This window comes from Phocoena phocoena, chromosome 7 (genome assembly GCF_963924675.1).
Source record: "Phocoena phocoena chromosome 7, mPhoPho1.1, whole genome shotgun sequence".
Lineage (NCBI taxonomy): Eukaryota > Metazoa > Chordata > Mammalia > Artiodactyla > Phocoenidae > Phocoena > Phocoena phocoena.
In genome coordinates, this window is record NC_089225.1 from 2,212,931 (window position 1) to 2,234,598 (window position 21,668).

General features: G+C 38.0%; 1 protein-coding gene across 1 annotated transcript in view; it reads left to right on the forward strand.

The window, feature by feature from the left end:
• Positions 1 to 21,668, forward strand: part of HERC2 (HECT and RLD domain containing E3 ubiquitin protein ligase 2) — a 231,180-nt gene that overhangs the window by 51,970 nt on the left and 157,542 nt on the right. The window contains 5 exon segments of the mRNA XM_065880686.1: positions 1,028 to 1,279; positions 5,328 to 5,521; positions 10,845 to 11,045; positions 14,841 to 15,069; positions 15,175 to 15,299. Of these exon segments, the coding sequence (XP_065736758.1) occupies positions 1,028 to 1,279; positions 5,328 to 5,521; positions 10,845 to 11,045; positions 14,841 to 15,069; positions 15,175 to 15,299 (1,001 nt within the window).

The window sequence follows — 21,668 nt, forward strand, 5'->3', positions numbered from 1 at the left end:
ATCAAGTTTGATGTTGATTCCTCGCCCTCCCCCCCCACCCAGCACTGCACGGCTTGTGGAATTTTAGTTCCCCCACCAGGGATTGAACCCGGGCCCTCAGCAGTGAGAGGGTGGAGTCCTAACCACTGGACTGCCAGGAATTCCTGATGTTGATTTCTTTTTTTATAAATTTATTTTATTTATATTTATTTTTGGCTGCGTTGGGTCTTCGTTGCTGCGCACAGGCTCTCTCTAGTTGCGCCGTGTGGGCTTCTCATTGTGGTGGCTTCTCTTGTTGCGGAGCACAGGCTCTAGGCACGCGGGCTCAGTAGTTGTGGCTTGCGGGCTCTAGAGCGCAGGCTCAGTAGTTGTGGCACACGGGCTTAGTTGCTCCGCGGCATGTGGGATCTTCCCGGACCAGGGATCAAACCCTGTGTCCCCTGCATTGTGCCACCAGGGAAGCCCTTGATGTTGATTTTTTAAACTGTATTTGTCTTTCAGTATTGTGGGGGTCTGTCCTTCGAATCGTGGGGTCTGTCAGGATTAGCTGGGAGCCTCTCAGCCTTGCTCTCCCACAGAGAGCAACTTAATTTTATCCCCTTATGGAATATTTAATTAAATTACACTAACAACTGTTACTGGGAATAAATACAATCGTACATTTGGCTTGTGGTCAACACAACAAGAGTGGTGTGCCGTGGGCCATGGGCCCAGTTGCTGTGTTTTATGGAAGCAGTGGAGCTTTCGCTCTGTGTTTAGTAATTAGTGGAAGCAGTATCATTGAGCCCAAACTAGCAAGGGTTAGGATTTTATTATTCATTCAGTTAAAACAAGAAGAAAACTCAGCTTTCCATTTCTTAATTGCTTCTCTATCAACCTGAAGTAGAAACTAGATTTCATTTGGTCAGTAACCACCTGTGTAGTGTCAGCTATATACATTAGTGGTCTAGATTTTTGTGTGTTACTGGCTATATTGATAATTTGCAGACATTTAGAAGTTTTATTTAGATGTACAGTTATTTTTACTCAAATAACTTGTATTTTTTAGGTCAGGTGTGGTCTTGGGGAGATGGTGACTATGGGAAATTGGGCAGAGGTGGTAGTGACGGCTGCAAAACACCAAAGCTGATTGAGAAGCTTCAAGACTTGGATGTTGTCAAAGTCCGATGTGGAAGTCAGTTTTCTGTTGCCTTGACAAAAGACGGCCAGGTTTATTCATGGGGGAAAGGTGACAACCAGAGACTTGGGCATGGAACAGAGGAACATGTTCGTTATCCCAAACTCTTGGAAGGATTGCAAGGTGAGTGCAAAATGTAAACTTTTAAAACCATTTGAGGCAGTTGTCTTTAGTAATCTTTTAAAGTTTGCAGGTATTTTTCTTTATCTGACATCTGTGAGTGACTCATCATTAGAAGCTTTTATCCACATTTTGATAGGTATAGATAATAAGTGGAAAGTGGTTTGTCTGTATTAAAAAGTGACCTAGAATTATTTTCATCAAATTTAATTTGAAACTTTTAAATTTTACCGGTGTTGGAGAGTTTTTTTTTGTTTTGTTTTGTTTTCATTGGAGAGTTCTTTTTTGTGGCAAGTACCCATTCATTACTCATTCAGCTGGCCTCAGTGAGATTAACTTCCGTTTGGTGAGGTCGTCTGCTTGCTATGGATATGCGTGGTGTTATGGGAGCAAAGAGGGAGATGGGGTTGGGTCAGCCTGGAGTGGTCTTGTTTGAACTTATCCTTGATGGATGAATCTTGTTTGGTTTCAAGGGTGTCCAGCATGCATTCTCAGCAGCTGGGAGGAATGGGAGCCAAGGCGTGTAGGTGTGCTTTACAGGTGCCTTCTGAAGTATGGGAGAGCTTGGTGATAAGTGTACCAGGTGGGGCCTGTAGTGCTTTATCTCTACACTACAGGGGGTGGGCAGGCTACTTTTTAATGCACCAGATTCTATGTGTAATTTTAGGTTTGAGGGCCTTGTGCTGTCTCTCCTAACTACTCAGTCCTGCTGTTGTGGCCCCAAAGCAGCCATAGACAATATGAAAACAAATGCGCCTGTGTTCCAATACACCTTTATTCACAGAAACGGGCCTTGGGCTGCATTTGACACAAGGGATGAAGTTTGTTGGATTGCTGCGCTGGATTCTCCTTTATGTTTTTGCTTTTTTGTCAGGGGAGTTTGGAAGTGAGCCTTTTAATTGGGACTTGTGGGTTCCTTTCCCCAGCATTTTTATTTTAAAGCATGTTAACACTTTGGTGATTAGAAGTTTTGTGTGCTCATCTGGTGTTTATTATTTTCTAAGCATCTGAGATAAGTTACAGAGTAATACAATTGGTTGTTTATTATGAAGATGTATTTGAATTTTATTTGCCTTCTTGTTTATATTCCTTTCATTTAGTGGAGGAAATCAACTTCCTCAGCAACGTTAATTAGATACAGAGATAGTGTACTGTGAGAGTATTTAAGTGACTGTTGATACATACAGTCATTTGGTAGTTTCTTAAAATAGGCTCTTTGGATAGAATTGTTTCTCTTACTGTAGTAGAGTTCTTTCAGCTGAATTATTTTTCATGTTGACATGTCTGAAAACACCCCTTGTGTTGGTCATGTTAGATTTACTAATAAGCAAAAATACAGTACTTTGCTAACACTATTTAAATAGAAAAAATATATTTTACACTTACATCATTTAACTTTGGAGAGAAATAGATTTTGTTTTAGAAAACTTTCTCACTGAAGAGTGTATTTTGACTTTCACCAAGATAGACCCAGCCTGGGCCATAAAACACGCCTTAACAAATTTAAAAGAAGAGAAGTCAAACAGTGTCTCCTCTTAGACCACAAAGGAAATGACTAGAAATCAATAACAGAAAATTAGCTGGAAAATCCCAAAATACATAGAGATAAAACAGTATACTTCCAAATAACACATAGGTCAAAGAAGAAATCACAAGAGAAACTTTAAAATATTTTGAACTAAATGAAAATGGAAATACAGCTTTTCAAGATTTGTGGGATGCAGTGAAAGCTTAGACAGAAATTTATAACATCGAATGTATATATTAGAAAAGAAGAAAGATCTAAAATCAGTAATCTTTCTGTACAGCAAAGGAAGCCATCAGAGAAATGAAAAGACAACATATGAAATGGGAGGAAATATTTGTAGGTCATATATTTGATAAGGAGTTAATATCCAAAATATATAAAGAACTCGTACAACTCAGCAGCATAAAAACCCAAATGATCTGATTAAAAAATGGGCAGAGGATCTGAATAGTCATTTTTTTCCAAAGAAGACATAACGATGGCCAACAGGTACATGAAAAGATGTTCAGCATCACTAATCATCAGTGAAATACATTTAAAAACAGTGAGATATCACCTCATACCTCTTAGAATGTCTGTTATCAAAAAGACAAGAAATAACAAGAGTTGGCAAGGATGTAGAGAAAAGGGAACCTTTATGCACTGTTGGTGGGACTGTAAATTGGTGGAGCCACTCTGGAAGACAGTATGGAGGTTCCTCAAAAAATAAAAATAGAAATACCATGTGATCCAGCCATTCCAATTCTGGGTGTCAAAAACACTAACTTGAAAAATTATCTGCATCCCCATGTTAATTGCAGCATTATTCACAATAGCTAAGACATGGATACAACCAAAGTGTCCATTGATGGATGGCATATAAAGAAAATGCATATGCACACACACAGACACACACACACTCAGACACTATGAAAGGCTGGTTCAATGTTAAAAAAAAAAATCAGTTAATGTAATCCATCAAATTGACAGATGAAAGAAGAAAAATCACATGATCATATCAATAGGTGCAGACAAAGCTTTTGACAAAATCCAGCACCCATTCATGATTAAAAAAAACTTTCAGTAAACTAGGAATAAAGGAGACTTCCTCAACTTGATAAAGACAATCTATAAAAATCCTACAGCTAATGTCATACTTAATGGTGAGAAACTCAAAGCCTTTCCACTAAGATCAGATACAAGGAAAGGATGTCCCGTCTCACCATTCCTTTTCAAAATTATACTGGAAGTTTTAGCTAATACAGTAAGACAAGAAAAGGAAATAAAAGCTATACAGATTGAGAAGGAAGAAATAAAACTGTCTTTGTTCACAAATGACATGATTGTTGATGTGGAAAATTTGAAAGAATTGACCCAAAAACCCTCCTGGAACTAACAAGGTTGCAAGATGGTTGCAAGATGGTTAATATGCCAAAGTTAATTGTTTTCTTATATACAAGCAGCAAAAAAATGGAATTGAAATTAAATACACAATACCATTTGTATTAGCATCCAAAGAATGAAATACATAGGTATAAGTCTAACAAAATATGTGTGAGATCTATATGAGGAAAACTACAAAACTGATGAATGAAATCAAAGAACTTTGTAAATGGAAAGATATTCTATGTTCATTGATAGGAATACTGAATATTGCCAAGATGTCAGTTCTTTCCAACTTGATCAATAGATTCAATGCAATCCCAATCAAAATCCCAGCAATTTATTTTATGGATATCAAAAAACTGAGTCTAAAGTTTGTGTGGAGAGGTGAAAGACCCAGAATAGCCAACACAATATTAAAGGAGAAGAGTGAGTGGGAAGACTGATACTGCCCAACTTCAAGACTTAACTGTAAAGCTACAGTGATCAGGACAGTATGGTATTGGCTAAAGTATGAACTAATAGATCATTGGAACAGAAGAGAGAGCTCGGAAATAGATCCACATAAATGTACTTAACTGATCTTTGACCAGAGGAGCAAAGGCAATACAATGGAGCAAAGATCGTCATTTCAACAAATGATGTTGGAACAACTGGACAGCCATGTGTAAAAAAATTAATAATGGGAGGCTAAACATCTGTTGCGGTAGGGAGTATATGGGAAATCTCTGCCTTCTCCTCAGTTTTACTGTGAGCCTAAAACTGCTCTAAAAACACAAGAGTCTTTTTTATTAAAAAGAGTGCACTTTACATGGTTATACATTGGGGCAGGAGAATATGATCTAGTAGTTAATTAAAAATACACTTGTCTTTTTCTGAATGAAAATCTGAATGGATGAGAAAAATGAACAGATCCTTTTCATACCCTAGAATTATTTTATTTGCAGGCTGTAGGTCTTAATAAGTTGTAGCTAGTTAAACAAAACAGGGGTTTTAGTAATGTACACAAGGCAGATGAATTGTGAATAATATTAAAGCAATGAATTATCCTTTAGAAGTTGACATTAAATGCCTTCTGACCTGAGTGGCCTAAAGTAAATATCTTTATTGCAACAGAAGTCATAGGCGTGAACCTGTATCTGCATCCCTCTTTCCTCCCAGGGAAGAAGGTGATTGATGTAGCTGCAGGCTCCACCCACTGCCTGGCCCTGACTGAGGACAGTGAGGTCCACAGCTGGGGGAGCAATGACCAGTGCCAGCACTTTGACACCTTGCGTGTGACCAAGCCAGAACCTGCTGCGCTGCCAGGACTGGATACCAAACACATAGTTGGGATTGCTTGCGGACCTGCCCAGGTACTGAGTAGATGGCTTGGTATTTTGTAGAATTTTGGTTTCCCAGTGTTCATTGCTAGTATGTAGAAGTACCATTGACTTGTGTGTTTAGTCCTTATATCCTGTAGTTGTACTAAACTCATTTATTAGTTCTAGGAGCTTCGCTGTGATTCCTTGCGGTTTTCTTCAGAAACAGTTCTGTTGTCCGTACATAGAGACAGTTTTATTTTACAATACGTATGCCTTTTCTTTCTTTTCCTTGCCTTATTGCACTGGCCAGGACTTCCAATATGATGTTGAGTAAGAGCAGGGAGGGGGTGCATCCTTGCCTTGTTCCTGATTGTAGGGGGAAGGCATTCAGTCTTTCACCATTAACTGTGATGTTAGCTGTATGTTTTTTTGTTTGTTTTTGGTAGATGCCTTATTAAGGACGTTTCCTTTAACTCCTACTTTTTTCAAGTTTTTCTTTTTTTAAAATCCTGAGTGATGTTAAACTTTGTCAGATGCTTTTTATTCTCACGTGACACGATCACGTTTTCCTTCTTTAGTCTGCTTATATAGAGGAATACATTGACTGATTTTCAAATATTGACCAAACCTTGTATTTTTGAGATAATCCCCACCTGGTCATGGTGTATTATTCTTTTTTTATATTGTGGGATTTGATTTGCTTAATACATTGTTGAGGATTTTTCTGTCAGGACTCTTCAGAGATACTAGTTTGTGGTTTTTTTAGTGCTTTCTTGTCTGACTTTTTATCCGGATAAAACTGGCCTCATAAAAAGTGTAGGCAAGAGTTCCATCCTCTTCTATTTTCTGGAATGAGTTGTGTAGAATTAGTGTCATTTCTTCTTTAAATGCTTTTCTATGAATCCATAGGAGCCTGGGGATTTCTTTCTCAAAAGATTTTTAACCACAAATTCAATTTCTTTAATATAGAATTATTTAGAGTGTTTCCTCTTGGGTGAGTGTTCCTGGTTTGTGGCACTCAAGGTATTGTTCAATTTCATCTAAGTTACCCAGTTTTTATGTATAAAGTTTTCCTTATTAGTGTTCCCTTATTGACCTTTTGAAGTCTTTGGGTCTGCAGTGATATCCCTTCTTTCATTCCTGATATGGGTAATTTGAGTCTTTTCTCTTTGCCAGTTTTGCTAGATGTTTATCCATTTTGTTGCTCTTTTCAAAGAACTAGCTTTTGGTTTCATTAATTTTCCCCTTGTTCTTTTGCTTTCAATTTCATTGGTTTCTCCTCTTGTCCCTTTTTTCATTCTTCAGCTTGCTTGGCATCACTTTACTGTTTTCTTAGTTTCTTTAGGAGGAAGCTTAGGTTGTTGACTTTAGACATTTCTTCTTTTGTAATAGATAAGTGCTTGATGCTATAAATTTTCCTCTAAGCAGTGCTTTAATTGCACCCACAAATCTTGATTATTTTCATTTTTGTTCAGTTCAAAATATTTTCTGATTTCCTTTGTGGATTGCTCTTTGACCTATGGATTAAGTGTGTTGTTTAGTTTCAAAGTGTTTGGAGATCATTCTGTTATCTTTTTGTTACTGGTTTCTAGTTTAATTCCATTGTGGTTAGAGAATAAACTCTATATGATTTCAATTCTTACAGATTTGAGGTTTGTTTTATATCTCAGAATGAGGTTTGTTTTATATCTCAGGCTGTGTTCTCTTAGTGAATGTTCTGCATATGTGCTTAAAAAGAGTATTTTGCTGTTGATATATTTTGCCATTATTGGGTGAAGTGTTCTATAAATGTCAATTAGATCTAGTTCATTGATGGTATTATTCAGTTTTTCTAGATCCTTGCTGATTTTCTGTCTGTTTGTTCTGTCTTCCTTTGGGGAGGGTGGTATTGGTATCTCCAAGAATAATTGTGGATTTGTCCATTTCTCTTTTTGGTTCTGTCAGTTTTTTTTTTTTTTAATGCTTTTGATCATTAAAAAAATTAGGGTAAAACATACAGTGATGTTAAGTATATTCACAACATTGTGTTACCATCACTACTATCCATCTGCAGAACCTTTTCATCATCTCAAACAGAAACTCTGTACCCATTAAACAGTAACTCTCCATTTCTCCTCCCCTAGCCCCTGGTGACCTGAAATTTACTTTCTGTCTCTATGAATTTGTCTATTCAAGGTATCTCATATAAGTGGAATCACATAATATTTGACCATTTGTGTCTGGCTTATTTCACTTAGCATAATATTTTCAACATTGATTCATGTTGTAGCATGTATCAGAATTTTTTTTTTAAGGCTTAATAATAAAAATATGTAACTCCCACATTTTGTTCACCCATTCCTCCTTCAGTGGACACATGGGTTGTTTATCTCTTGGCTATTGTGAATAATACAGCTATGAATATTAGTGTAGAAATATCTGTTTGAGTCCCTGCTTTCGGTTTTTTTCAGTATATATCTAGGATTGGAATTGCTGGATCATTATGATAACTCTGTTTAAATCTTTGTGGAACTGCCTTACTGTTTTTCCACAACAGCTGCATGATTTTTTCATTCCCACCAGATACACACAAGGGTTTCAATTTTTCCACATCCTTGTGAACACTGGTTATTTTCCTTGTTTTTTTTTAAGGCCATCCCAGTGGGTATGAAGTGGTATCACATTGTGGTTTTGATTTGCACTTCCCAAATGGGAAAGATGTTGAGTATCTATTCATGTGCTTGTATGTCTTTTTTGGAGAAATGTATTCAAGTTCTTTGCCCATTTTTGAATTAGATTTTTTTTTTTTGAGTTGTAACAGTTCTTGTTATATTGTGGGTATTAATCCCTTATCAGGTATATGATTTACAACTGTTTTTTCCCCATTCTTTGGTTTTCTTTTTATTCTGTTGATAGTGTTCTTTTATGCACAAAAGTTTTAGTTTTTCTTCCGTTGTCTGTGCTTTTGGTGTCATATATATCTGAGAAATCCATGGTCATGTAGGTTTTCCAGTCTTTTTTTCTAATAGCTTCATAGTTTTAGGTCTAATATTTAGATCTCTGATCCATTTTGACTTTATTGTGTAAGATAAGGATCAAATAGATTCTTTTGCAGTTTTCCCAGCACCGTTTATAGAAAACATTGTTCTTTCCCTATTGAATGGTCTTGGCACTTGTCGAAATCATTTGACCATATAGGCAAGGGTTTATTTATGGACTCTGTTCTATTCCGTTGGTCTGTAAGTGTGTCTTTATGCCAGACCCACACCGTTTTGATTACTGTAGCTTTGTAGTGAGTTTTGAATTAGGAATTGAGTCTTTTTTCCAACTTCGTTATCCCTTTTCAATATTCCTTTGGTTATTTGGGGTACCTTGAGATTCCACATGAATTTTAGGATAGGTTTATCCATTTTTGTCTTACGTATTTTGAAACTCTTTTGTTTGATGCATACGCATTTTGGATTGTTCAGTAGTCTTGGTGAATTGACCCTTTAATTGTTGTTCAGTGTCCCCACTTTATCCCTGCTTTGCCTTGCTCTGAAGTCTCTTGTCTGATTTTAATGTAGGTACTCCAATTTTATTTTCATTTAATTAGTGTTTGAGTACTATAACTTTCCCATGTATTTGAAAAAAATTTAAGAAGTCTATATTTTAGTCCCTTTGCCTTTCCATTAAAATTTAGAATGATCTTGTCTACATTTGCAAAAATATCTTGCTTAGATTTTTGTAGGGATTGTGTTCAACCTGTTATCAGTTTGTGGAGAATTGACATCTTTGCTACATCGAGTCTTCTACTCTATTAAAATGTTATGTCTAAACATTTATTTGCATCTTCTTGATTTCATTTATCAGTGTTTTCAGCATACAAGTCCTGTCCATGTTTTGTTAAATTTATATCTTTAACTTTTAACCCACCTGTCTCATTATCTGTATAGTGAACTTCTTGGATGCTATGTATAGTTGCATTTGTTTTTTTTATCGTTGTCAATCTGTCTTTTAATTGGTGTATTTAGATCATTTACATTTACTGTAATTGACATGTATAGATAAAGGTCTTCCATTTTATTGTTTGGCTTTTGTCTGTTTTCTATTATTTGTTCCTCTATTTTGCTGCTTTTGTTTTTTTGGGGGGATAAATGAACATTTATTTTAGTATTTCATTTACCTTTATTTATTTTGAATTTGACTATTTCCTTTTATAGGTTTTTATTTTTGTGGTTGCTCTAGGAATTACTGTATACTACATAACTCTTTGCAGGCTACTTAGAATCAGTATTTTACTACTTTAATTGGAATGCAGAAACCTGTTGTTTAATTTCTAAGTGCTTGGAGATTTTTCCAGTTATATACATCTGATTTATTCTTATTGATCTCTAGTTTCTGTTCTTGGTTTTCAGCTTAATTTTATTATGTTATGAGATCATACTCTATATGATTTCAGTTCTTTTAAATAGTTAAAATTATTTTATGTCTTAAATATGGTTTATCATGGTGAATGTTCCTTGCATCCTTGAAAATTTTGTGCATTTTACTCTTTGGGTGAAGTGTTTTTATAAGTGTCATTTTTATCTCGTTCATTGATGGTTTTGTTCATTTCTTTTAAATCCTTACTAATTTTCTGTCTGCTTGTTCTGTCTGTTATTAGGAGGGTAGTTTTGATATCTTCAACTACATTTGTGGATTTATCTGTTACTCTTTCATTTCTCTCAGATTTTACTCTCATGTGTTTTATGGTTCTGTTGTTAGGGGCATATACATTTCATTATTGTTCTGTCTTCTTTGTGAATTGAGCCTTTTATCATTATATAATGTCCCTCTTTAGTCCTGGTAATTTCCTTCCTCTGAAGTCTACTTTGTCTGATGTTAATAAGCCACTTTCCATCCCTTTACTAAGCCAATTTTATCTTTATATTAAAGGTAGATTTCTTGTAGATACTGTATAGTTAGGTTCTGTTTTCCTACATCCTGATGATCTCTGTTTTTATGTTCAGACCCATTTAAATTTAATGTCTACCATTGTTTATTTGTTTTTTGTTTGCTCTCACCTTTTTGTTTCTTTATTGTTTCCTGACTTTTTTGGGGGTTAGTTGAATAGCTTTTAGTGTTTAATTTTAGCTTATTGAGTTGCTTAATTTTGATAGTGAAAAGATTTTTGAAAAACTTTTTACCTGTTTATTTGTGGCAAATGAGATGGGGTAGTGAAATGAGAGAAAATTGGAAACTGTTAGCATGTGAGTTAGATAACTGAAGGTGCTTGTGCATTTGGGACAATCAGAGGGATGAATGAGTAGTAACTTAGGGCACTTTCGTCATTCATAATGGTGAATCTCTCGTGTGGAACAGGCTGATCGGTGAATGTGTAGATTCATTTTAGGTTCTTGTGTTTCTTCCATAGAGTTTTGCTTGGTCATCTTGTTCTGAGTGGTCCATTGGCCTCCGTGTCCCTTTTGTGGTGGACATTTGCTCAATGACTTTTGAGCAGTTAGACCTCCTACTACGGCAAGTGAGTGAGGGGATGGATGGCACTGCTGACTGGCCCCCACCCCAAGAGAAAGAGTGTATGGCTGTGGCAACACTGAATCTTCTGCGACTTCAGGTATTTTCCTTTCCCTCATTTTGTAAGTGTCTTATGCGTTTGTAATGATGTTTATGCATATTAAAGGGTATGGGGTTTAGCCTGTTGAATAAACTGCTAATGAAAATTTTAAAGTGTTTTTAAGTCAGATTATGATGGAGTGTAATGTGTATGAGGCTTAAAAAATTCAGTCTAGTTATTTTGTGCTTACCCTGGAAGTCAGTCTCTGCATGCAGGTAAGAGCATATATGGACTGCGTTATTACTGCTAAATTCAGCTTGTTGGCATTCATCAGGGAGTCGGTCTTGAATTTCCTGTTGCTGTGTGTGGAGAGGTGACTGGGTGAGACGGTAGGTGACTGGGAGATCAGCTGGAGGTGGTCGCCAGCCCCTCCTCTGGACTGAGAGGGGAGCCCCATTCAGGAAGCTCTGCGTCCTCCATGGGTACCTCCGCTTCCTCAGGGGGAAGGTTAAGTTTAAATGTCAGAAGAAGAAAAGCTACAAAAATTTTTTTTCCAAATAGAACTGTAGCTAAAATCTTTGATCGTCATGTTTTTGTTTGTCATAAAACCCTGTGACTTAATGTTAAGAGAACAGTTTTTCTCACCAAAGTAATTTTCCCCCTTCATAATGTGAGGGTTGCTGTGTGACCCATCATGTACCCCTTCTGTTCCCTCCCCTTTTTTGTCTTGGCTTCCAGAAAGCACAGAACTGGATGTAATGTTTAGTTGCAAAATGGAATTAGCAGAAATTTGGAGAGTACCTCCCTTCGCCAGAAGTCTTCTGTAGGAACTCATTTAGCAGGGCATCTGTGGTGTAGTATCCTAGTCATGGATCCGCCCAGTTTTTTGTTGCTTCCCATGGTCTCCTAGTGACATTGCTGCTCTGGTCGGTGCTGTGGAGAAAGACCCTGTACATGTCCTAGGCTCTGTTTCATTTGGTCCATATTTGCCTCATGCCATCTGTTTTTCCACTGCTTTGTTCTGTCTGTCGAGGTCTTTGTTTTAGTTGTGTCTTTTAAAAAATTGACTCATAAAGCTCAGTTCTTAAAAAGAATACAACTTGAGAGTCTTTATTCACTATGTGGATTTAATCTTTTACAGTTATTGTGATTACTAATGTATTTGAATTCAGTCTTGGCGTAAGTTTGTTCATCATTTTATTATCTTTGGAACAAATTTCTAAAAAATTTTTTTCCTTTCAAATCCCTTTAATTGTTCCTAAGTTTTGAAATTTTGATTTCTGGACATTAATCATGTTACAGAAAAATTAAATATTTGTTAATTCCACAGTGTTAAGTTAATCAGTACTTCTCTTCCTGAAAAATATAGGGGTTATAAGGTGCATTAAACCTAAACTCCCCTTTCTATCTTCAGTATTTGAATTGTTCAATAGTCTGTTGTTACATTGACTCCAAGGCACACTGTTTTTTTGTGTGTGCTGCTAAAAAGAAAAGCGCTCCAAATTGCAACGTGTAAGATACATTCTGATTTTAGAGTTAAGATGTGAAAGAAAATACCTCTTAGGATTGGTGAAATGTAGTAATTATTTTTAAACTTTCCTTCAATTATTATCATAATTATTTTTTAAGAGGACATACTCAGGCATATAGTCCTTTTTTTTTTTTTTAAACCAATTTGTTTTGTCTTTGTTACTTACATCACCTCCCTCCTGGGTACCTCCTTCAGTAAATTTCTTCCTTAAGGTCTGTGAGTTACAACCTCTGAAAACTTGGGTCCCTTTAACACCTCTTAAGATAATTTAATGGGGCTTAGCTCTTTAGGTTATATGTAATTTTATAAGCACTTTGAAGAAAGCACTTTGAAGATGTTCTGCCGTCTTTTGACCTTTATTTTTGCCAATGAGAAATCTTTTTTTTTTTTTTTTTTTTTTTGCGGTACGCGGGCCTCTCACTGTTGTGGCCTCTCCCGCTGCGGAGCACAGGCTGTGGACGCGCAGGCCCAGCGGCCATGGCTTACGGGCCCAGCCGCTCTGCGGCATGTGGGATCCTCCCGGACCGGGGCACGAACCCGTGTCCCCTGCATCGGCAGGCGGACTCTCAACCACTGTGCCACCAGGGAAGCCCGAGAAATCTTATATTAGTGCAGTTGTTGTTTCTTTGTAGCTAATTTGTCTTTCTCTTTGGTAGCCTTTTAGGTTTTTGTCTTTATTTTATATTTTAATACATTATATCTAGGTCAGGATTTATTCTTGTATATATAATTTGAGATTATGATTCTTGTTCAATCTGAGATTACTTACCTTTGTTAAGTTCTGAAAAGTCTTCACTATTTACCACTGGAATTGCTCTCTTCTTTTTTTCTACCTTTCCCCTTGGAAAAATCCTACTAAATGCATGTTGAACTTTCTCATTTTATTTTCCCAAGTATCACAACTTCTTTGATATTTTAAAATCTGTTTATCCTTTTTAATGCTCACTTTTTAATCTTTCTGTTCTGCTTTCTGGGTGGTTTACTCAGCACTCTTCTTTCAATTCACGAATCATTTAGCTGAATGTTCCATATTGTTGAATTGTCTGTTTATTTAAAAAATTTATGTGAGCACTGCTTTACACATATTGATTGAATCATCAAATCTCTTTACCAGCCCTCTGGGAGGTGGGACCCTCCATCTGTATTGAACAGCTGGGGAGGCACGAAGTTCAGGAATGTTGCCCAGGTTGGGTACCCAGTGCACAAAGGTTTAGGGCTGGAACCTGGGGCCCAGGCTCTTCACTCCTCTGCCTTGAGGTGTTTATTCCTGTAGCTGTTTTTTTCATTTTCAGAATTTATATTTTTGGTGTTTTCCAGGGCTTTCATTTGCTCATTATATTCTCGTCTTCTGGCTTCTGTTCCTTCCATGATCTCTAAGAACATTTACTTATTTTATGGATTCATTCCAGTTTTTTAAATTGCTAAAATCTGTTGGGACATGCGTTTTGCCTCTTACCCTGTCTGTGACACTTCTTTGTGGTGACCTAGTATGGCTTGTCCTTTTTGACTATGAGGCCACCCTTAGGGGAGGGTTTGTGGAGTGTCCCTTTGCCCTTGGCTGTGGAGATGTCCTCAGAGGGCAGTTTTGTACTTGTGTCTGTGAGGTTCCATTGAGTTCCTTGGGCTCTTGATGAGTTTTGGTGTTCAGTTCTTGACGTGTGATATCCATATCTAGATGATTGGTATAAATTTGATTTCACATCTGCTCACAGGGCAGGCCAGGTCTCTGATTCACTGTGGGGTCTCTTTGTGCCCAAAGCCTTGTGTGGGTAGTATGTTGCCCTCAGGCCCTGGCTGGCTGACAGGAAGCTCAGGTTCAGTGGGCTGTCCTGAGCATTTTGTGTCTCAGAAGGCTTTGATCTGCTCTCTTGAGCCCAGAACCCCTTGGCTGCTGCTGTGTGTGTCTGTGTGTCTCAAGAGCTAAACCAGAACTTTCCCTTGTATACTTTTCCTTGTATACCCTCAGCTTGGCTGTCTACTCTTTTAATAGTTTTTAGTTATATTCACTATTTCTGTGTTTGGTCCGGGTGCTTGGGGGTGGGGTGGAGGTTGCTGTTTCCACAGGGTTCAACCTCTTTGTTGGTCTTTTCCACATACATACTCAGAGTTGGGTTTAAAAAATTCCTTTTATAGAATACCTTACCATGGATTCTCAACTACTATAGGTGAAAAATTTTTAGTATGATTAAAAAAATACCTATACTGGAAGTTTTACCTTTATTATTTGAGTAAAACTCAATTTGAGGTATTATTCCATCTTTAATAAGATTTGGAAAGCATTTGTTTTTAGGGCTTCTAAGTGAAAATTGTTTTTCTCCTTTCAGTTGCATGCTGCCATCAGTCACCAGGTTGACCCAGAATTCCTTGGTTTAGGTCTGGGCAGCGTCCTCCTCAACAGCCTGAAGCAGACGGTGGTGGCCCTGGCCAGCAGTGCGGGCGTGTTGAGTACTGTGCAGGCGGCCGCCCAGGCTGTGTTGCAGAGCGGGTGGTCAGTGCTGCTGCCAACTGCTGAGGAGCGGGCCCGGGCACTCTCTGCTCTCCTGCCCTGTGCAGGTGGGCTGGGGCTAGGAGCAGGGGTCGGGTGGGGTTGGCCCTGGAGGGGGTGCCAGAGGGGATGGTGCTTGCCTCACGTTGGGAAAAACACTTTACCTTTTCCAGTTTCAGGCAATGAAGTTAACATAAGTCCAGGTCGTCGATTTATGATTGATCTACTTGTGGGCAGCTTGATGGCTGATGGAGGCTTAGAATCAGCCTTAAATGCAGCCATTACTGCAGAAATCCAGGTATGGTCCTAGGAGTGTGTGTGTGTGTGTGTGCGTGTGTGTGTATGTGTGTGTGTGCACTCATGGAGGTGATTTTATTCCCCAGTGAGCTGAGACTGACACTTTGCCAGAATTATTTAAAAAAACCCTTGAAACACAAAGCTTTTAGTAACATCCAAATATTTCTGTAATTAAAATTTTTTACTAGTTTAATAAAATATTGAGTTATTATTAAGTATGATAAAATGTACCCATTTGAAATGTCTATTTAAATGAATTTGACAGGTACCCCAATCATAATATAAATCACTTCCATCACCCTGGAAAGTGCCTTTGTGCCCCTTTGTGTTTGAAGTTAGGACACTTTCTTGTCTCCCCCAGATGATGTTAATTTTGCCAGTTTTGATTGTCACATAAATGGAATCATACAGTATATACTCATTTGTGTCAGCTTTATGTTGCCTTGATAATGATTTTCAGATTCACCTGTGTTGGATGTAGTGTTATGTTGTTTTTTTGCCTTTTTTTTTTTTTTTTTTTTTACTAAGGAACTATTTATTTCTTTTCGTATTATTATTTTTTTAAATTGGGATATAGTTGTTTTACAATGTTGTGTTAGTTTCTACTGTACAGCAAAGTGGAGTTCCCTGTGATATACAGCAGGTTCTCATTAGTTATCTATTTTATGCATATTAGTGTATGTACGTCAACCCCAATCTCCCAATTCATCCCACCACCACCACCCGCCCCCCCCCCGCCTTCCCCCCTTGGTGCCCGTACGTTTGTTCTCTACATCTGTGTCTCTATTTCTGCCTTGCAAACCAGTTCATCTGTACTATTTTTCTAGATTCCACATATATGTGTTAATATACGATATTTGTTTTTCTCTTTCTGACTTACTTCACTCTGTATGACAGTCTCTAGGTCCATCCATGTCTCTACAAATGACCCAATTTCGTTCCTTTTTATGGCTGAGTAACATTCCGTTGTGTATATGTACCACATCTTCTTTATCCATTTGTCTGTCGATGGACACTTAGGTTGCTTCCATGACCTGGCTATTGTAAATAGTGCTGTAATGAACATTGGGGTGCATGTGTCTTTCTGAATTATGGTTTCCTCAAGGTATATGCCCAGTAGTGGGATTGCTGGGTCATATGGTAGTTCTATTTTTCGTTTTTTAAGGAACCTCCATACTGCTCTCCATAATGGCTGTATCAATTTATATTCCCACCAACAGTGCAAGAGGGTTCCCTTTTCTCCACACCCTCTCCAGCATTTATTGTTTGTGGATTTTCTGATGAGGCCCATTCTAACTGGTGTGAGGTGATACCTCATTGCAGTTTTGATTTGCATTTCTCTAATAATTAGTGATGTGGAGCAGCTTTTCATGTGCTTCTTGGCCATCTGTATGTCTTCTTTGGAGAAATGTCTATTTAGGTCTTCTGCCCATTTTTGGATTGGGTTGTTTGTTTTTTTGTTATTGAGCTGCATGAGCTGTTTGTATATTTTGGAGATTAATCCTTTGTCAGTTGATTTGTTTGCAAATATTTTCTCCCATTCCGAGGGTTGTCTTTCATCTTGTTTATAGTTTCCTTTGCTGTGCAAAAACTTTTAAGTTTCATTAGGTCCCATTTGTTTACTTTTTTTTTTTTTTTTTTTTTGTGGTACGTGGGCCTCTCACCGCTGTGGCCTCTCCCATTGCGGAGCACAGCCTCCAGACACACAGGCCCAGCGGCCATGGCTCACGGGGCCAGCCGCTCTGTGGCCCATGGGATCCTCCCGGACTGGGGCACGAACCTGCGCCCCCTGCAGCGGCAGGCAGACTGTCAACCACTGTGCCACCAGGGAAGCCCCCATTTGTTTACTTTTGTTTTAATTTCATTACTCTAGGAGGTGGGTCAAAAATGATCTTGCTGTGTTTATGTCAAAGAGTGTTCTTCCTATGTTTTCCTCTAAGAGTTTTATAGTGTCTGGTCTCACATTTAGGTCTTTAATCCATTTTGAGTTTATTTTTGTGTATGGTGGTAGGGAGTGTTCTAATTTCATTCTTTTACATGTAGCTGTCCAGTTTTCCCAGCACCACTTATTGAAGAGACTGTCTTTTCTCCATTTTATATTCTTGCCTCCTTTGTCGTAGCTTAGTTGACCATAGGTGTGTGGGTTTATCTCGGGGCTTTCTCTCCTGTTCCGTTGATCTATATTTCTGTTTTTGTGCCAGTACCATATGGTCTTGATTACTGTAGCTTTATAATATAGTCTTACAGTCAGGGAGTCTGATTCCTCCAGCTCCATATTTTTTTTTTCTCAAGATTGCTTTGGCTAGTCAGGGTCTTTTGTGTCTCAATACAAATTTTAAGATACTTTGTTCTAGTTCTGTAAAAAACGCCACTGGTAATTTGATAGGGATTGCATTGAATCTGTAGATCGCTTTGGGTAGTATAGTCATGTTCACAATATTGATTCTTCCAATCCAAGAACATGGTGTATCTCACCATCTGTTTGTGTCATCTTTGATTTCTTTCATCAGTGTCTCACAGTTTTCTGAGTACAGGTCTTTTACCTCCTTAGGTAAGTTTATTCCTAGGTATTTTATTGTTTTTGTTGCTCTGGTGAATGGGATTGTTTCCTTAATTTGTCTTTCTGATCTTTCGTTGTTAAGTGTATAGGAATGCAAGAGAATGCAAGACTTCCAAAACTATGTTGAATAATGTGAGAGTAGATATCCTTGTCTTATTCCTGATCTTAGAGGAAATGGTTTCAGTTTTTCACCGTTGAAAATGATGTTTGCTGTGGGTTTGTCGTATATGGACTTACACGTATTATGTTGAAGTAGGTTCCCTCTATGCCCAGTTTCTGGAGGGTTTTTATCATAAACGGGTGTTGAATTTTGTCAAAAGCTTTTTCTGCATCTTTTGAGATGATCGTATGGTTTTTATTCTTCAATTTGTTAATATGGTTTGTCACATTGATTGATTTGTGTATATTGAAGAATGCTTGCATCCCTTGGATAAATCCCACTTGATGATGGTGTATGATCCTTTTTTTTTTTTTTTGCGGTATGCGAGCCTCTCACTGTTGTGGTCTCTCCCGTTGCAGAGCACAGGCTCCGGACGCACAGGCTCAGCGGCCATGGCACACAGGCCTAGCCACTCCGTGGCATGTGGGATCTTCCCGGACTGGGGCACGAACCCGTGTCCCCTGCATTGGCAGGTGGACTCTCAACCACTGTGCCACCAGGGAAGCCCTGTATTATCCTTTTAATGTCTTGTTGGATTCTGTTTGCTAGTATTTTGTTGCAGATTTTCACATTCATATTCACTAGTGATAGTGGTCTGTAATTTTCTTTTTTTGTCGTATCTTTGTCTGGTTTTGGTATCAGGGTGATGGTGGCCTTGTAGAATGTGTTTGGGAGTGTTCCTTCCTCTGCAATTTTTTGGAAGAGTTTGATGAGAAGGATGGGTGTTAGCTCTTCTCTAAATGTTTGATAGAATTCACCTGTGAAGCCATCTGGTCCTGGACTTACGTTTGTTGGAAGATTTTTAATCACAGTTTCAATTTCATTACTTGTGATTGGTCTGTTCATATTTTCTATTTCTTCCTGGTTCAGTCTTGGAATGTTATACTTTTCTAAGAATTTGTCCGTTTCTTCGAGGTTGTTCATTTTATTGGCATATAGTTGCTTGTCGTAGTCTCTTATGATGCTTTGTATTGCTGTGGTGGCTGTTGTAACTTCTCCTTTTTCATTTCTAATTTTATTGATTTGAGTCCTCTCTCTCTTTTTCTTGGTGAGTCTGGCTAAAGGTTTATCAATTTTTTTATCTTCTCAAAGAACCACCTTTTAGTTTTATTGATCTTTGCTGTTGTTTTCTTTATTTCTATTTATTTCTGCTCTGATCTTCATGATTTCTTTTCTTCTGCTAACTTTGGGTTTTGTTCTTCTTTCTCTAGTTCCTTTAGGTGTAAGGTTAGATTGTTTATTTGAGATTTTTCTTGTTTCTTGAGGTAGGATTGTATTGCTATAAACTTCCCTCTTAGAAATGCTTTTGCTGCATTCCATAGCCTTTGGACCGTCATGTTTTCATTGTCATTTGTCTGTAGGTATTTTTTTATTTCCTCTTTGACTTCTTCAGTTATCTCTTGGTTATTTTACTAAATAACCATATTGCATATTGTTTAGCCTCCATGTGTTTGTGTTTTTTACATTTTTTTCCCCTGTAATTTATTTCTAATCTCATAGTGTTGTGGTTGGAAAAGATGCTTAATATGATTTAAATTTTCTTAAATTTACTGAGGCTTGATTTGTGACCCAAGATGTGATCTGTCCTGGAGAATGTTCCATGTGCACTTGAGAAGAAAGTGTAATCTGCTGTTTTCGGATGGAATGTCCCATAAATATCAATTAAATCTATCTGGTCTATTGTGTCATTTAAAGCTTGTGTTTCCTTATTAATTTTCTGTCCGGATGATCTGCCCATTGGTGTAAGTGAGGTGTTAGAGTCCCCCACTATTATTGTGTTACTGTCGATTTCCTCTTACAGCTGTTAGTATTTGCCTTATGTGTTGAGGTGCTTCTATGTTGGGTGCATATATATTTATAATTGTTACATTTTCTTCTTAGATTGATCCCTTGATCATTATGTAGTATCCTTCCTTGTCTCTTGTAACATTCTTTATTTTAAAGTCTATTTTATCTGATATGAGTATTGCTACTCCAGCTTTCTTTTGGTTTCCATTTGCATGGCATATCTTTTCCCATCCCCTCACTTTCAGTCTCTATGTGTCCCTAGGTCTGAAGTGGGTCTCTTGTAGACAGCATATATATGGGTCTTGTTTTCATATCCATTCAGCCGGTCTGTGTCTTTTGGTTGGAGCACTTAATCCATTCACATTTAAGGCAGTTATCGATATGTATGTTTGTATTACCATTTTCTTAATTGTTTTGGGTTTGTTTTTGTAGGTCCTTTTCTTCTCTTGTGTTTCCCACTTAGAGAAGTTCTTTAGAATTTGTTTTAGAGCTCGTTTGGTGGTGCTGAATTCTCTTAGCTTTTGCTTGTCTGCAAAGCTTTTGATTTCTCTGTTGAATCTGAGTGAGATCCTTGTTGGGTAGAGTAGTCTTGGTTGTAGGTTCTTCCCTTTCATCACTTTAAATATATCTTCCACTCCCTCTGGCTTGCAGAGTTTCTGCTTAGAAACCAGCTGTTAACCTTATGGGAGTTCCCTTGTATATTATTTGTTGTTTTTCCGTTGTTGCTTTTAATAATTTTTCTCTGTCTTTTTAAAATAATTTATTTATTTATTTTTGGCTGCGTTGGGTCTTCATTGCTGTGCGCAGGCTTTCTCTAGTTGCGGCAAGGGGGGTTACTATTTATTGCGGTGCGCAGGCTTCTCATTGCGGTGGCTTCTCTTGTTGTGGATCACGGGCTCTAGGTGTTCAGGCTTCAAGAGTTGTGGCTTGTGGGCTCGGTAGTTGTGGCTTGCCAGCTCCAGAGCACAGGCTCGTTAGTTGTGGCGCATGGGCTTAGTTGCTCCGCGGCATGTGGGATCTTCCCAGCCCAGGGATCAAACCCGTGTCCCTTGAATCTGCAGGCGGATTCTTAACCACTGCACCACCAGGGAAGTCCCCTCTTTGTCTTTACTTTTTGTGAATTTGATTCTTACGTGTCTTGGTATGTTTCTTCTTGGGTTTTTCCTACCTGGGACTCTCTGCGCTCCCTGGACGTGGGTGGCTATTTCCTATTCCATGTTTGGGAAGTTTTCGACTGTAATCTCTTAAGATATTTTCTCCAGCCCTTTCTCTTTCTCTTCTCCTTCCGGGAGCCCTGTAATGCGAATGTTGGTGTGTTTAATGTTGTCCCAGAGATCTCTTAGGTTGTCTTCATTCCTTTTCATTCTTTTTTCTTTATTCTGTTCCATGACAATGATTTCCACCATTCTGTCTTCCAGGTCACTTATCCATTCTTCTGCCTCAGTTATTCTGCTATTGAGTGCTTTTAGTGTATTTTTCATGTCAGTTATTGTATTGTTCATCTCTGTTTGTTCTTTAATTCTTCTAGGTCTTTGTTAAACATTTCTTGCATCTTCTCGCTAGTTGCCTCCATTCTTTTTCCGAGGTCCAGGATCATCTTCACTCTCATTATTCTGAATTTTTTTTCTGGAAGATTGCCTAGCTCCACTTCATTTAGTTGGTTTTCTGGGGTTTTGTCTTGTTACTTCTTCTGGGACATAGTCCTCTGCCTTTTCATTTCATCTGTCTTTCTGTGATTGTGGTTTTTGTTCTGCAGGCTGCAGGATTGTAGTTCTCCTTGCTTCTGCTGCCTGCTGTCTGGTCGATGAGGCTATCTAAGAGGCTTCTGTAGTGTCACTTTGTTTTTGCTGTTGAGGAGTGCC